Source organism: Oncorhynchus tshawytscha, linkage group LG08 (genome assembly GCF_018296145.1).
Source record: "Oncorhynchus tshawytscha isolate Ot180627B linkage group LG08, Otsh_v2.0, whole genome shotgun sequence".
NCBI lineage: Eukaryota > Metazoa > Chordata > Actinopteri > Salmoniformes > Salmonidae > Oncorhynchus > Oncorhynchus tshawytscha.
This window is the reverse complement of record NC_056436.1, coordinates 68,406,865-68,424,097: the sequence shown is the minus strand read 5'-3', so window position 1 is coordinate 68,424,097 and position 17,233 is coordinate 68,406,865. Positions and strand designations below refer to the sequence as shown.

At 38.8% G+C, this 17,233-nt stretch overlaps 2 protein-coding genes across 6 annotated transcripts in view; both read right to left on the bottom strand.

Moving 5' to 3' along the window:
* The window catches only part of LOC112256053 (protein FAM13B), a 63,150-nt gene extending 52,654 nt beyond the window's left edge, over nucleotides 1–10,496 (bottom strand). The window contains exons 1-2 of one of the 5 annotated variants that reach the window (XM_024429001.2): nucleotides 10,245–10,494; nucleotides 3,142–3,310 (exon numbers count right to left, since the gene is read on the bottom strand). The gene's annotated coding sequence lies outside the window, so the exon portion shown is untranslated. Of the gene's footprint in view, nucleotides 1–3,141; nucleotides 3,311–10,244 lie in introns of all 5 variants that reach the window. The other 4 variants (XM_024429003.2, XM_024429002.2, XM_024429005.2 and 1 more) reach the window with 4 other exon arrangements.
* Nucleotides 10,497–11,949: 1,453 nt separating this feature from the next.
* On the bottom strand, nucleotides 11,950–16,762 carry cxcl14 (chemokine (C-X-C motif) ligand 14). Its single transcript, XM_024429006.2, has 4 exons — nucleotides 16,336–16,762; nucleotides 15,254–15,359; nucleotides 13,623–13,736; nucleotides 11,950–13,153 (listed from the first exon to the last, which is right to left on the bottom strand). Exons 1-4 carry the CDS (start codon nucleotides 16,400–16,402, stop codon nucleotides 13,138–13,140), a joined length of 303 nt encoding a protein of 100 aa, XP_024284774.1. The 5' UTR covers nucleotides 16,403–16,762; the 3' UTR covers nucleotides 11,950–13,137.
* Between the last annotated feature and the right edge of the window lie 471 nt (nucleotides 16,763–17,233).

The window sequence follows — 17,233 nt, the reverse complement described above, 5'->3', positions numbered from 1 at the left end:
ATCTTTAAAAGCTTTAAAAAATCCTGTGCCTTCAACTCCACTGCTCTCTCCACTCAATCAACAGGAAAACAAAATGGCCTCAATGTAGCAGTTGTCAGATGGTGCTTCATCCCAACAGGTTAATCTTCTGCTGTCAAACACTTCCCTGCGTACAGACAGACTACATCAGGTTTTCTAACATTTCACTTATAAAGCTAAACAATCAAAATAACTTATTTCATGGGTCTAGTTATCACAAGACATAAGCCTAAAGACATAGGAACACTTTCACTCAATACAAAGTGAGACAGTCACAACAGCTACAGTATGTGGAGGGGATAATTCATACTGGTGACACCACCTGGTTCACGACTGTCCATCGACGCTGCCAGGGACAGTGATGGAAAGGAGTGGCAAACCAAGACCAGGAGGAGAGCTCAAACCAAGCAGAGAAATCCCCTGGCCTGATAGACAGCTGATTTAGGCTATGGTAATCTGAACAGAGACATTCAGCAGGTTTAAAGTACAGGACACCTCAACGCATTTTCTACAAGCATCTGATCACAAGATAGGCCTGTACCCCTTCGGATATAGGCCTACCCAGGCAAGGGTAGTTATTCTAAGGCTCACCTTTTTCTGTTAAGATAACCTCTTGGGTTAGCCGGTTAGTTTCACACTCATCGGTTTCAGGCTTTTTGGATGTCCTGTCCTAGGCTCGACAGGGAATCTGACCAGATTTGGTTATGCTTGGCCCGTTTCCATTACAAAACAATCCTCTAGCAACAACAATCTCACATGGCAGGAGGCTGTGCACTTAGTGACTTGATGTTCCTGTCCTGCCATTCTTCAATTTATGGGCGGCAGGTAGCCTAGTGGTTAGAGCATTGGACTAGTAACCGAAAGATTGCAAGATCGAATCCCCGAGCTGACAAGATAAAAATCTGTTGTTCTGCCCCTGAACAAGGCAGTTAACCCACTGTTCCTAGGCCGTCATTGAAAATATGAATTTGTTCTTAAACCGACTTGCCTAGTTAAATAAAGGTGAATCCAGGTGAAAGCTATGATCTCTTATTGATGTAATTTGTTAAAACCACTAGAGGATCCGCCCCTTTAAAAAAAAAAAAAAATTGGCCTAAAATGACATACCCAAATCTAACTGCCTGTAGCCCAGGACCTGAAGCAAGGATATAAGGATATTCTTCATACCATTTGAAAGGAAACACTGAAGTTTGTGGAAATGTGAAATTAATGTTGGAGAATATAACATCGGATCTGGTAAAACATAATACAAAGAAGAAAAAAATAAAAATAATTTTTGTACCATCATCTTTGAAATGCAAGAGAAAAGCCATAATGTATTATTCCAGCCCAGGGGGCTTAGATTTTGGCCACTAGATGGCAGCAGTGTATGGGCATAATTTTAGACTGATCCAATGAACCATTGCATTTCAGATCAACATTTTGTAAAGACTGCCCAAATGTGCCTAATTGGTTTATTAACAACTTGAAGTTCATAACTGTGCACACTCCTTAAATCCACTTCCATCAGTGTAGATAAAGGGGAGAAGACCAGTTAAATTAGGATTTTTAAGCAGAGACAAATTGTGTATGTGTGCCCTTCAGAGGGTGAATGGGCAAGACAAAATAACAGGGGACATGAAAACTTTGCATTTGAAGCAAGAAATTGTTGGATGGGGAGACCTGGCATTGATTACTCTAAAGAAAATGTAATTGCAGAGCAGAGGACATGACAACAAAGCTTTTTAAGCTAAATATTATTGTTGATGTGGGAGACTTGCCTATGTACTGCAGACTATTCTGAGTGACCATTCCATCATATTTCAGGCATCAAAACGTACAATAAAAAAAAAGTATTTGTGAGAAAACTAAAATGCACGTTGGGGTCATGTCATAGCTATGTCTAATATTAACATTAATACTAAACCAAAATTAAACCGTAGCTAGTGATCTTTTGGAGGGCTGATGGTAGCTTGCTGGTTAGTATATTTGTGACTTAGGTTGTTAAAGGGTAATGGAAACACTTCAGGAAGTAGATCTAAGCAAAGAGATGTTTTCAATCCACTAATACTAAACATGTGCTTGTAACAGAAAGATCTCTATATTTAGTATTTTGATCTTGAACAATGTTTATTAGAAGTCTGGGTAGCGCCATCTTGAATTTCCATACTAACGACTGACGCCAATGCCTCACTGATAGGAGTGAGCAAAATGTGAGTTTTAGCGTGGATACTGAAAGTGAATGCTGCCACTGGCAGACACCTTTCCTCTACTGGACCTGAAAAATTTCTCACAACTGACAGCTCAGTTACTGAGATTAGGTAATCAATAAAGGTGAGAAACAATTTGTTTTTACTTTATTTTTTCAGATTGATTAGTCTGTGAAATGAAATTGATAACAAGGCGAGTAGACAAGCTATAGTAATTATCTAGCTTGCTAACTACATAAAAACATAATATGTAGCCTAAGCCTGAAGCAAAACCCTTATGACAGAGGTCCCCAATTACACTTAGCCATGGGACAATTTGTCCTTGAGCGGCTGAATCCCTAACAGACATAGAATTAGACAAAAACAGAATCATTTCAAACCTAGTTTACAATGGGATATGATCACAAATGTGCCTATTTATGCATGGGAATACTTGGGAACAGATTTTCCAACAACAACAAAGCTGATTTCTTGGTGATTTTAGTGTTATGTCCAACAACAAAAAGCATATACCTATCTATAATGACTTCTGAAATCTAATGCTGGTAGTCAGCTTTGTAACTAAACTATCCTGGTGTAGCTGGTTCATGACAGCTACTTACATGCATACATCACATTATTTCAGTTATGGACTATCAGATTACATTGTTATATGTTCTCAAATGAAAACCTTTGGATAATAAAATGTAACTTTGCCGCCTTGCAAGCCGATTGAGAACTTGTACAATTCCCTTCCATTCATGATTCCCTTTATGTGCTACTTGGGGAAGACGAGGACAAAGAGGATGAGATTGAAATGGAGGAGCTGGAGGAAGTTAGAGCCACCACGTGGTCCCTCTCAGCTCAGCTTTTTGACTGGAAAGTAACTGAATGTACTATTAGGCAGATTATATATATATAAAATTTGTTTTTACATTTATTTTTAAATACTCACTCTGTCTGTAGGACCCTGTGATGGATGTCAGCTCTCAGACCTTTGTGAGGAGGACGACACTATAGACATGTCTCCTGTGAGCCAGGCAGTCAATAGCTGCCCCCACGGTGACAAGGATAGGCAGGGGCTGGAAAGACTGGACAACATGCTGCTGTGGCTGCAAACAGGGCTGAGGGACAATCACACCCTCACATGACACAGACATACATACCATACATAGCTACGAGCAAAGATAAATCCTAGTCTTCACGCAGTAGCTCAGGTTCTCACTGGTCTTTCCCCTTTTCTTGCAAGCTTTTAATTTGTTCCCATTCTGACTGTTCCTGTATTCAAATCAGTTTATTGGTCCATACACAGTTTAGCAGATTTTATAGCAGGCACAGCCAAATGCTTATTAGGCTATAGACTTAGTGGAATGTATGCAAGAAGAATTGAAGTTGTAAAAGCCTATTCTTATTTTTAAAATATTTTGTAATTACAGTTGAATTTTGATGACATACCTTAATGAACGTTGTATGTACAGTTGAAGTCGGAAGTTAGGTTGGAGTCATTAAAAATTATTTTTCAACCACTCCACAATTTTTTTGTTAACAAACTAAAGTTTTGGCAAGTCGGTTAGGACATCTACTTTGTGCATGACAAGTCATTTTTCCAACAATTGTTTACAGACACATTATTTCACTGTATGACAATTCCAGTGGGTCAGAAGTTGACATACACTAAGATGACTGTTCCTTTAAACAGCTTGGAAAATTCCAGAAAATGTCATGGCTTTAAAAGCTTCTGATAGGCTAATTGCATAATTTGAGTCAATTGGAGGTGTACCTGTGGATGTATTTCAAGGCCTACCTTCAAACTCAGTGCCTCTTTGCTTGACATCATGGGAAAATCAAAAGAAATCAGCCAAGACTTCAGAAAAAAAAATTGTAGACCTCCACAAGTCTGGCTCATCCTTGGGAGTAATTTCTAAACGTCTGGAGGTACCACGTTCATCTGTACAAACAATAGTACGCAAGTATCAACACCATGGGACCACACAGCAGTCATACTGCTCAGGAAGGAGACGTGTTCTGTCTCCTAGAGATGACAATACTTTAGTGTGAAAAGTGCAAATCAATCCCAGAACAACAGCAAAGGACCTTGTGAAGATGCTGGATGAAACAGGTACAAAATGATCTATCCACAGTAAAACAAGTCCTATATCGACATAACCTGAAAGGCCGCTCAGCAAGGAAGAAGCCACTGCTCCAAATCCGCCATAAAAAAGCCAGACCACGGTTTGCAACTGCACACGGGGACAAAGATCGTACTTTTTGGAGAAATGTCCTCTGGTCTGATGAAACAAAAATACAACTGTTTGGCCATAATGACCATCGTTATGTTCGGAGGAAAAAGGGGGGTGCTTGCAAGCTGAAGAACACCATCCCAACCGTGAAGTGCGAGGGTGGCAGCATCATGTTGTGGGGGTGCTTTGCTGCAAGAGGGACTGGTGCACTTCACAAAATAGATGGCAACATGAGGAATTATGTGGATATGTTGAAGCAACATCAAGATATCAGTCAGGAAGTTAGAGCTTGGTCACAAATGGGTCTTCCAAATGGACAATGACCCCAAGCATACTTCCAAAGTTGTGAAAAAAATGGCTTAAGGACAACAAAGTCAAGGTATTGGAGTGGCCCATCACAAAGCCCTGACCTCAATCCTATAGAACATTTGTGGCAGAACTGAAAAAGCATGTGCGAGCAAGGAGGCCTACAAACCTAACTCAGTTACACCAGCTCTGTCAGGGGAAATGGGCCAAAATTCACCCAACTTTTTGTGGGAAGCTTGTGGAAGGCTACCTGAAACGTTTGACCCAAGTTAAACAATTTAAAGGCAATGCTACCAAGTACTAATTGAGTGTATGTAAACTTCTGACCCACTGGGAATGTGATGAAAGAAATAAAAGCTGAAATAAATCACTACTATTACTCTGACATTTCACATTCTTAAAATTAAGTGGTGAGCCTAACTGACCTAAGACAGGGAATTGTTACTAGGATTAAATGTTAGGAATAGTTAAAAACGGAGTTTAAATGTATTTGGCTAAGGTGTATGTAAACTCCCAACTTCAACTGTAGGTTGTTATGATAGCATGATGTAACTTTGTTTCCAGGTGTGAATGAATTCCCCTAACCTTATTCTTTCAATAAAGTTATTTTATTCTAGTTATATTACTTGTGTATGTCTTTCCTTATCAATGTAAGACTACATTTGTAATAGGTTTTGGTACATATGTGTTTAATATGCTAGCCAGATAACAGCGTGTCAGATCACAGAACATACCATAGTAGTACATTCCACCAGTCACTAAAACATGTGTACCTCCTTCACAGTAAAAGCTAATACCATTCTGATTTCAGATGATCAATCTTTACAAAATAAGGATGACTCAATATGCTCTAAGAGTTTATATATCTTCATTAGGCTGGGGTTCTCAAACTTTTTTGATAGCAAATTCATCAGGGACCCCTCGTGATCAGAACATTAAAAATAAAATCTGATTTGAGTTTAAGTCTACAAGGGGTTTTAGTATGACGCCTGCAGTGCATGGCTGGACGAACCAAGTCTCAGGCCCAGGGAAAGAACATTTAAAAGGCCCGCCTCTTATCAGAGAAACTTCAAGCTAAATTCCTGCAATTCTAAATATTTTGTCATGGGGCAGAGAGAAAACGTTGCTGTTTTAAAGGTTTTATGTGCTTCTAAGTACATACGTTTTCAGTTGAAAGTACTGTGGATACCAATATCCCTGTGAGCCTCCCAGGCTCTTGGTTCCCAGGGTTGAGAACAAACTGTAGATTAATAATATTACATTGTATTGTAAACTGAACAAAAAATATAAACACAACATATAAAGTGTTGGTCCCATGTTCCATGAGCTGAAATAAGATCCAAAATGTTCAATATGCACAAAAATCATAATTCTCTCAAATTGTGCACAAATTTGTTTACATCCCTGTTAGTTAGCATTTCTCCTTTGCCAAGATAATCCATCCACCTGACAGGTGTGGCGTATCAAGAAGCTGATTAAACAGCATGATCATTACAAAATAAAAAGGCCACCAAAATGTGCAGATTTGTCACACAACACAATGTCACAGATGTCTCAAGTTGAGGGAGCATGCAATTGGTATGCTGACTGCAGGAATGTTCACCAGAGCTGTTGCCAGAAACGTGTTAATTTCTCTACCATAAGCCAACACCAAAGTTGTTTTAGAGAATTTGACAGTACGTCCAACCAGCCTCACAACCGCAGACAATGTGTATGGTGTTGTGTGTGCGAGCGGTTTGCTGATGTCAACGTTGTGAACAGAGTGCCCCATGGTGGCGGTGGGGCTAAGGTATGGGCAAGCATACAGCACATTCAGAAAGAATTCAGACCCCTTGATGTTTTCCACATTTTGTTACATTACTGCATTGTTCTAAAATTGATTTAATCCCTCTACACACAATACCACATAATGACAAAGCAAAAACAGGTTTAGACATATACACACACACACACACACACACACACACACACATACATACACACACACACACACGTATTCATACCCTTTACTCAGTACTTTGTTGAAGCACTTTTGGCAGCAATTAGTCTCGAGTCTTCTTGGGTATGACGCTACAAGCTTGGCAGACCTGTATTTGGGGAGTTTCTCCCATTCTTCTCTGCAGATCATCTCAAGCTCTGTCAGGTCAGATGGAGAGCATCGCTGCGTAGCTATTTTCAGGTCTCTACAGAGATGTTCGATCCGGTTCAAGTCCGGGCTCTGGCTGGGCCACTCAAGGACATTCAAAGACTTGTCCCAAAGCCACTTCTTTGTTGTCTTGGCTGTGTGCTTAGGGTCATTGTCCTGTTGGAAGATGAACCTTTGCCAGAGTCTGAGTTCCTGAGCACTCTGCAGCAGGTTTTCATCAAGGATCTCTACGTACTTTGCGCCGTTCATCTTTCCCTCGATCCTGACTAGTCTCCCAGTCCCTGCCGCTGAGAAACAACACAGCATGATACGGCCATCACCACGCTTCACCGTAGGGAAGGTTTTCTCCAGGTGTGACGCTTGGCATTCAGGCCAAAGAGTTCCATCTTGGTTTCATCAGACCAAAGAATCTAGATCTGTGCCTCGACACAATCTTGTCTCTGAGCTCTAAGGACAATTCCTTTGACCTCATGGCTTGGTTTTTGCTCTGACATGCAGTCAACTGTGGAATCTTATAGACAGGTGTGCGCCTTTCTAAATCCCATCAAGTGAATTTACCACAGGTGGACTCCAATCAAGATGTAGAAACATCTCAAGGATGATCAACGAAAACAGGATGCACCTGAGCTCAATTTTGAGTCTCATAGCAAATGGTCTGAATACTTATGTAGAGACGGTATCCAATTTTAATTTAATACATTTGCAAAAATTTATAAAACTCATTTTAGTTGTCATTATGGGATATTGTGTGTAGATTGACAAGTATTTTTTATTAATTTAAATCAATTTTAGAATAAGGCTGTAACATAAAATGTTGAAAAAGTCAAGGGGTCTGAATACTTCCCGAATGCACTGTAAGTTATACAATGAACGCAATTGCATTTTATCGATGGCAATTTCAATGCACAGTGATACCATGACAAGATCCTGAGGCCCATTGTTGTGCCATTCATCCACCGCCATCACCTTATGTTGCATGATAATACACGGCGCAAGGATCTGTACACAATTCCTGGAAGCTGAAAATGTCCCAGTTCTTTCACGGCCTGTATACTCAGACATTTCACCCGTTGTGCATGTTTGGGATCCTCTGGATTGAAGAGAATGACAGCGTCTTCCAGTTCACGCCAATATCCAGCAACTTCGCACAGCCATTGAAGAGGAATGGGACAACATTCCACAATCAACAGCCTGATTATGCAACGGAGATGTGTCACACCAGATATTGACTGGTTCCCTGATATTTTTATTTAAGGTATCTGTGACCAACAGATGCATGTGTATTCCCAGTCATGTCAAATCCATAGATTAGGGCCTAATGAATTTAAAATGGACTGATTTCCTAATATGATCTGTGAACTCAGTCAAATCTTTTTAATTGTTGCATTTAGATTTTTGTTCAGTATACTGCACATGTTAAACTTATTCCACTGATAGCTTGGCCAAAAGTTGTTTAATCTCATAGTAATAATATTCATTTAAAAAAAAGGTTATAGATTTTTTAAATCTGGCTGTGGACCCCGTGCACTACCTCGGATACCACTTTGACAACCCCTGCATTAGAAAGTTGCGTATTTAGGAGTTGTTTGGCGTATAAGACACATTTTCACAGGTGTTTTTTCTTGACTGATTACCATTTGATTGATGTGGTGCTATTGTCAGTGCGTGACTTGGGCCGGAGTGTTGTACGGGCCCTTCTAATTTTGGGGGAATTGCGTACCGGTTCCTCTTTAAAACAAACAAGCAGTAGCCTATCGCCGGCTACAGATGCAAAAAAAGTTGATCAAAACGGAATTACGGCAGGATCTACATTGAATAGCAATGGAGAGTGGGAATTAATTTTCCGATTCTGCTTTGTTCAAGTTTATTTGCCACTAGTCTGAATCTGTGCATGACAGTAGGCTGTTTGAGATTGTGCAGATTGAAAATATGCCAGTGTGCATGATGCGCTGTTACAAACCTCATTTGACAACTTGGAAGGTCATGAAAAGTCATGGAAATTAGTTTCATAATTTCTGTTAATGTCATTCATGAAGGCACACTTAAATATTATCAATCACTTAAAAATCTACAGTATCAGCCATTTTCAGAAACACCCTTCAGTGTCTGTGTGCTGCGTGTGTGCCAGTGCCCGATAATATTTCAGCAGGTATAAAATAATGACAGGCTAACTATATAGCCAATTTAAAATATAACTTAGAGCAGTTCTTGCTAGTTAACCATAGTTAAGCATTAATGGAGCCTTTCTACAAGCACTGAAACTTTGGAAAGATTGGATTTCCCTATTAAATAGCAGCAATGTAATTGAGAATGTTAAAAATATTCTAAGTCTAATTGACAAATAACTTACTGTGCATAGACCTCCACCGAAACATGAATATTTGAGCCATAGGTATCTAACTAATATATATACATACATACACATATATAAAATGTCTAGTTAGATACCTTGCTCTGAAGTAGCCTACCTCATTCATTTGATCCCTGATTTAGTAATCTAATAAAATACAAAAGTATTTGGTTGTAAAGTTGCCTGCACACCCAGGAGCTCCCCAGATGGAGGGTTGACCACATGTTGACAACCTGTAACTAACAGTGCAGTTCTACTTTGTGGCCTTGATCAAGGGCACAACAGCAGGTCTACATGGGATCAGACACAGCAGCCTTCCAGTGTAAATAATCTTACTTTCTCTATGTAGGCTATAATAATAGTCATGAAAATGTGGTCAAAATTCACAGAGAAGTCATGGAAAATGTGTATAAACCCTTAACAGTGAATAATCAGAGGTAATAATGTAGCATAATGTAATTTGTGAATTTCGGTGAACATAGTCTAATGGACGGACTTCGAAAGATGAAGCCTCCTGCACTGTCATCATTTGAAAGGGCCGTTTCTCAACATGTATCATGTTTTCATATATGGTTTGACACCAGCAAATTATGTTCATTACTGTACGCAGAGGTCATGGTCTCAGTTAAATTCAGGAATTCCAAAACTCTCCTAGCGATGATGCAACAATGCCAATATGGCGATTTACAGTTAGCTGGTGTTCTAAAGCCAAACGTTAGTGCTTCAATTCCCCTTTAAGTTAGCAAGCTAACTAGCAAAAGCTGCTTTTCCAAGCTTGCCAACGTTTGCTAGCTAGCATACAATTATTGGCAATGGTTTAAATGAAAACAATGAACATTTTTAGCAAGACGTTTTGCCAAATTCATAACCATCACACAGCCTGTGAATGTGTCTACAGAACAATGCAATTATTTAGTCAAACAAACAGCAAAAAATACATGTACACATAATTAGGAAATGTAAGCTAGCATGCTAACGATGTTAGCTAAACTGGCTTGCAAATGTTGTGCACCTACCAGGTCAAATCCAACAGGAACGGAGAGCAAAAACCATCAATTCTCGTTTTGAGTCTTTAATTAACGTCTTAACGGACGACAAATTTGATCAAAATGAAACAGATATTAGCGAACAAACAATGTCGAAAACACAGCTAGCTATTTGAAAACAATTCGGTTCCTGTTTGTTAAAATTCAGATGCCGTTCGCACACCCACAAGAAATGAAGCTGCCAAATGTTATCCCCGCCTCTCCCATCGAACAGGTTTGTATTCATAAGGCACCAAACGATTTTGTTTTACTAAAACAGGAAGGGACTACATGAACTTGTCCAATAATAACAGCTTGTTTTCGTTTTATAGTGCAAATTTTATTTAACGTTTTTCTACGTTGTGCTCTAATGAATATTACCCAGATGCACCACCAGACAACCAAATTGAAAACTTCCTCATTCATCCACTTCGCATCTCACATTAGCAGCAGGCAAACACCACCATCTGAATGTCAGATACACTAACAGCATTGCAGCCGACTCAAATGCAGAATATATAATATCTAGCTATATTTTGGCATTACACATTTTGAAGAGACAGCCACAGTTTAGACAATCTGAATGTTTACCAGGTGTTTTTCAGGTAAATGTACATACAGTAATGCTGCCTACAAAAATAATTGACCATATGAATAAATATGCAAGTGTCAAATTGTCTATACATACAATTGCACTCGTTCACATATCATTTTTAACAAATTAAATTATATGGCCTGAAAATAATAATTACAACATATAACTAGCTACTGCTTGAAAATGCACTGGTCACGGCGGGCTAAAGGGTTTTACTTTTCAGACTGTCCCAACCTGAATATATTTGATCAATAGATTCGACATGATTACAAACCAAAGATTACTTTATTTGATACAGACTGTGTATCTTGGATTTGAAATGTAATAATTTGGGACTGTCCACAATGATCAGATAGAAAGAGTTATTGCGCCATCTACTGGGGAAAATACTAGATAGTTTTTGCTGTTGTTGCCCTGCTCAATAAAACAACCATAATCTCAATGCATTCTTCATCAGTGTCCCTACCAGATTTAAATCGCAAACTTGTTCCATTGTTTATTTATTATTTGAGATTGGTAGCCACACAATTCAATTTTCGAAAACAGTGTTTGTGATGCAGACATCTCTGCATTTCTAGAAAGGCAAATGCAAAGTTGCAGTGTGATATAATCGCGTGTGCTGTCTGTGTGTTGGGTCCTGTCTGAGATACACTGAAAATAAGGAAAGACTAATTGTTTCTAATCTATGTAGTGTCTTTGTTGCTCTGCCAGAGGGTTGGCTCAGTGACCAGTTCATTAAGTACCACAGCACCATCTAGCGATAACAAATGGACTGATGTTTCGATATTTAGGCTGTGTGAAAGCTCAAAGATGTGTGGAGTGAAAATACAACGTTGATTTAGCAACTAACATACAATATCAAGGAAACAATAAAAGGGATGTTTTAGACAGTGCTTTTGAAATGTTTTATATAGCTGTGCTTGTTGACATACACTCCTTAGAATGTTTTTAATGTGTGCTTGGTGGGTCAGTCCAAACAGATACTCCAAAATTCTCTTACCGAATGAACATTTAAATAGCAAATCAACAAAAACTCAATAATACAATACATTACACTAGAAAGTCTGAGATGAATTCATTCTCACTAACATAGGCTATTGGTCTATTTACAAAATGTTTATTGATATAAGTATATATAAAATGAGGATGCACCTTCTTTGAAGAAAATGTATATTGAGCATTCTGTTTGGTGAAATAAAAATGTAACTGTCATTGTAACAATGTATATCAATGGCTTACAAAATAACCACACCTTCCTGAAGGTTATCATTCAGAAAGGTATTGGATAATATCACGAAAATGCTTTATAATCAACCACGTGTTAAGTAACAATTTCATGATTCAATGTCTTGATTCTTATGATGTACAATTAGATATATCTTGATAAGATTACTTTTCCATAAGAGTTTCTTCTACAATGGAACATATTGATGAACTCCAGTCTTTGTAAAATACAGCAGAAGAACACTGAAGACATCAGGAAAATGATACAAAATACGACAAATGGACAATTTATTATACAATAGCTGTTTACAATAGTTCCTACCAGGTACAGAAAATATATGTCTTACAAGATCTAAATGAACAGGCTGACTTTACATACCCCTCATAATAACCTACAACTGATGTATTGCATAATGGAAAGGGAATGGCACCAAGGACATCTAAAATGACATTGACCTAGTCATCTGAATGTGTTTCTTTCTCTTCTACACTATTCTCTTTGAATGGACTCAAATGTACAAAATGAATGATATACATAGAGTTGTTTTTAAATAATTATCTTCATCACATTCGCTAGACACGTATACAGTGTGCTATGTTTGACACTTCTGGAGTGCACAGCAAGATACAGCAGGATTACTCCCAGTTGGTACAATAACAAGAACCCTATGTTCCTTTCATCTTACAAGACATCCACATACTGTAGTCACCAGAATAAACAAATGGTTCAAGGGCATACAAAACATCTCCTATTCGAAAGAAAAACACATTGGGCCAGATTAATGAAGGACCTCTTTCACAGCATTTCCTGCTGTATCATCTTTCACAGCCTTGAACGTTGGCATTGTAGAAATATGACCATTATTACAGTTGAAATGACTTAAGTGAGTAACAATAATTAGCCTGATGGCCAACTTAAACGGCACCAGAAAACTAGACATCACTGCTTGATAAATCTCACTCCAAGACCAAGTACTGATTGCTGGGAGATAATGTCTTGTTCTTCACAAAAACAGTCTTAATGTTTTTTTCCCACGTGTTCCCTTTGTATACATAATCTATATGTTAAGCTTCATACACCCTACAAAGGAGACAAGAAGAAAAGTGTTAAATACAGCCAAATATCATACAAAATTACATAGCTATATAGATTCCTATAACCAAACTTTCAATAGCACTATAATACACTATAGTTTGTTTTATGAACAATAGGTGCCAGTTCTGTTCCTATAAAGCAGTGTGTAACATAACAGTCGGTAAAATGCTAAATGTGTTTCAACTGCAGTACAGATGTAGGATCTTAATTTGAGCCAGTTTGCTACAGCAGGAAAATGATCCTGCAGCAACAGGAAATGTGAATTATTGTGTAGATTATAATTAATGATGAAAACTTCAGAAGCCTTATTAAATCTCAAATACACTAAAAGTTTTACATTTCCTGCCTTGCAGTAAAGTTCTCCTGCAACAGGGTGATTAAAATAAGATCATATATCTGTATGCAACAGCAGTACTCTTACAACTTTAGTTCATGGAGTGGGATGACCTCTCACCTATGCTTATCCTTCCAGATCCGGAACCACTTGACCAGGTTTTTGGTGCTTTGCAGTTTGGGGTGCAGACAGTACTCCTGCCCCTTGAAGCGTGACACATTCTCCATGGTGACACTGACAAACAAAGAAGCGAGGAAAAGTGTAAGAGAAAATAGCTAATCCACCTTACTGCTTTAGAATCATAAGCGATGTTGGTTAACGTTAGCTGCAAAGTAATTATAACAACCCAAGCAATGTGGTAAGAATACTGCAATAACTTTAATACATTCTATCTCTGACATCTTAAATGTAAACACTCATGGAGGGGTTCTATGAACAGGCTTTAGAAACAGCACTGGGTGGGCAGGCCTATACATTATCTCTGAGCATGGCCAGATGAACCCATTGACATTCAGAGCAGCAGTTAGAGATACTAGTCTGTCTTTATGGCATATTTCGGCCGGTCATGACATGTGCTGTGTGTTGTGCCCAGAGCTATGCAGGGGCTTCTCAAATCAATCTCTTATTAGTGTGTCTGCTTCTTAGTGAAGGATTCACCTGCCCAGCCAAAAGAGGTCTTGGTTAATTTTGGAAGTTGGAAGTTGGAGTTGGAAGCGCTGCTGTGACAGTTTGGGTGCCCCACCCCCCCAGAATGTTAAATTCTGAGATGTGACCCAATGCCAGCCAACAAAGGAGAGAAGACGCACTCTTTCTGGAGCCTGCTGAGTCTCAATTTACACTGAGGTCAATGGCCCCACCATCTTATGCAAACAGGCCTGCTTTAACTGGTTGGCATTAATCTGCCTGAATATGAAGTTTATCACATTGACCCCAGGACAGCAGTAAATAAAGCAGTAAATAGCAGTTTAATAGTCCAAGGGCCAACACAACTCTTTGTTGGATGGACTCTAAAGTCTTAAGATCATATTGAGAGCAATGTACTGTACTCCATAACAGCAGGATAAAACAACATTTGTTTTCGAGGTATTGCTATGCTGTTGATGGGAACACATTTCTGTGTGATACCTCAAGTGAACAGCAGATGGCGAAAGAGTATGTGACCTTTTACAAAAGTAAGGTCTGCTTCCACCGAAAATGACTCAAATGTAAGATCAGTGTCTATTTGACAATGGGGTCTGATGCATGCAGTAGTATAGGGCAATACAATTCCCTTTGGAACCCTCAAAAAGAGGTAAACAGTCACTCTTATCTGGAGAGGGAAAGTCCCTATTGGATGCCAAGGCCACTCACACCGACAACAGTAGCTGTCTGTGCTGTGGTCCAGTTGAGCAAGCAATGCTTTAAAAGTAATAGATCAAATGATAGGGAATAATAGGCGACTGGATGGTGCATGTGGACAAAGACCATCATTTACTGTCTAATTTAAGCTAATAGGTTTTCTCAAGAATGTCTAGATTGAGGAGTTATCAGATTCCATTCCAGAGCAATATATTTATAGGTCAATCAGCTGCTTTGATACAGTAGGAGATTAGAACATCAGAGTGACTATTTAGACAAGACACTGCATTTGGCAAACAAACAGAATAGCACACAATGACATCTCTGAAACAAACAGAACATCGGATTGACAATGGCAATGCAGAAAGAGAGAGAGAGCAAGAGAGAGATAAATGATTCAAAGAAAGACTCACAATATCATCTTCTCTTGGCAGAAAGGATGTTTGGGTTTAATCTCCAGCTTTTGCACATCCTTGTAGCGAATCTTTGGCCCTTTTCTTGTGCACCTGCACTTGTAGGCTGTGAAGAAAACAGATGTATTTTATAAAAGCTTTCAAATAAACACTTTGGTCTGAACGTTCTGAACCATCTGTAGAGTAGCTCTCTGGTATGATTTCCTGACTTCACACAGATTGCCAGGTGCAAAGAGAACGATTTAAGAGGGCTCAGTAACGGCAGTGTAAAACAGAAAAACGTCATTATTATCTCCACTGTAAATCAAGGCGCGCTGTTTCCCGCGCATGCATGTGGCCAGGCTCGTGCTCACTATGGAACTTGTGACCCACATCTTCAAGGCGACCTCATCAACCATCTCCAATTCCTCAATGCATTACAATTCTCATCATCAACCACGATAACTGACCAAGACTAATCAGAAAAAACGATTGCAGTCAGAGTGCAGTATGACTGCAGTACACTGTAGTATAACTTCAGTATTCTACAAATACTTGTCCAAAATATGAGGTAATTTTGCAGTGTAACTACAGTTACAGTGCAGTATAACTGCAGTTCAACTGCGTACACTGCAGTTATTCTTCAATTACTGCATCCAAAATACAACAGTTGAGTGCAGTTACTGCACTTTTACTGCAGTTTCAAAACTGTAATATGTTTTGTTAGGTGAAGACCAGCACCGGCTAACCACCCTGAATTGGATAAATGTAAAACTATGAAGAATAAAATTGATACAAAGTAACCTGGCTACAGACTGTGGGTGAGTGGTGAACACAACAAACGAACAAAGCCAACATTTTACAAAACAACCCAAGAAGTACAACACAGTAATAACTCAATGGTTATAAACAACAATAGCCTACTGTTGCCAAAAGTGAGCAAGCAGATTTGGAGATGGTAAATTAATGACAATGGTAAAACATTACAGGTGCAAATTGGCTGCCAAACCAACCAATTGTTTTTTAAAACTCATTACCATCAGTTTAACATGTAAAATGCTTAAAACACGTTTTTCATTACTCAAATAGCAATAGATAATTACCTTCTGCTTGGAGGGAATATAAAGCAATAATTAACAAAAGCAACGCTGCTGTTGTACAACGATGCATCTTGTCTGCTGATGAAGAACCTCAGATTCGGACCTCCCGACTGGTTTCGCTTAGTAAAAATCACTCAAACAACACTTTCCTTGTATTCGCTCCTTAACTTTAGAGATGACAGGAGGAACAGTATTTGATCTCTATTCTTCCGAATACTCTCGAGTTTTGACGAACTCCTTAAATCCCGAGCGCTCAGATCAGATGAAATGTAATCCGCATTTGACGGCACTCGCGTTTCTTGCCTTTTATCCCTACACGTTGTTGAGCAGCAGCTTTTAAAAACCAGCTCTGTCCCATCTCATTAATATGCACAGCCAGCCAACGAATCAAACACTTGAAAAAGAGAAGTGGAATACATAAAAGAGAGTGGAATAGTTATGAAAAAACACTAAAGAAGGAGCGGAAAATGGAAAGTTTAGAATTAGATTAGCCTACTAATTATATATTTGATTGAAGTTATTATGCTGATTTTCAAAGTTGCCTGGGACAGCTAGAGCAACTTTCCACAAACTATTCTAACAGTGTAGGATCATTTGTGCATGGCCCACACTGCCTCTCCATTCCAAATATTTATTTTCAGGCTGATTGAATCTACTGACACATGTTTCTAAGGCAAACATGTCTTATAATCACAGCAGTGGTGAAATAGTACTTTGGTGCAGTCTCAAGACTTTTCCAGCAATTTAGAGACGTCAAAGACGTTCCAAAGGGATTATCCTGTTTAAATTCCTGAGAAAGATTGAAACACTGACACATCTGGAAGTAATTAGATGATCATTGATAGAGGGACATACAGTATAATTGCAATTGATGAGAAAACATTTGTACTCAATTAATTGT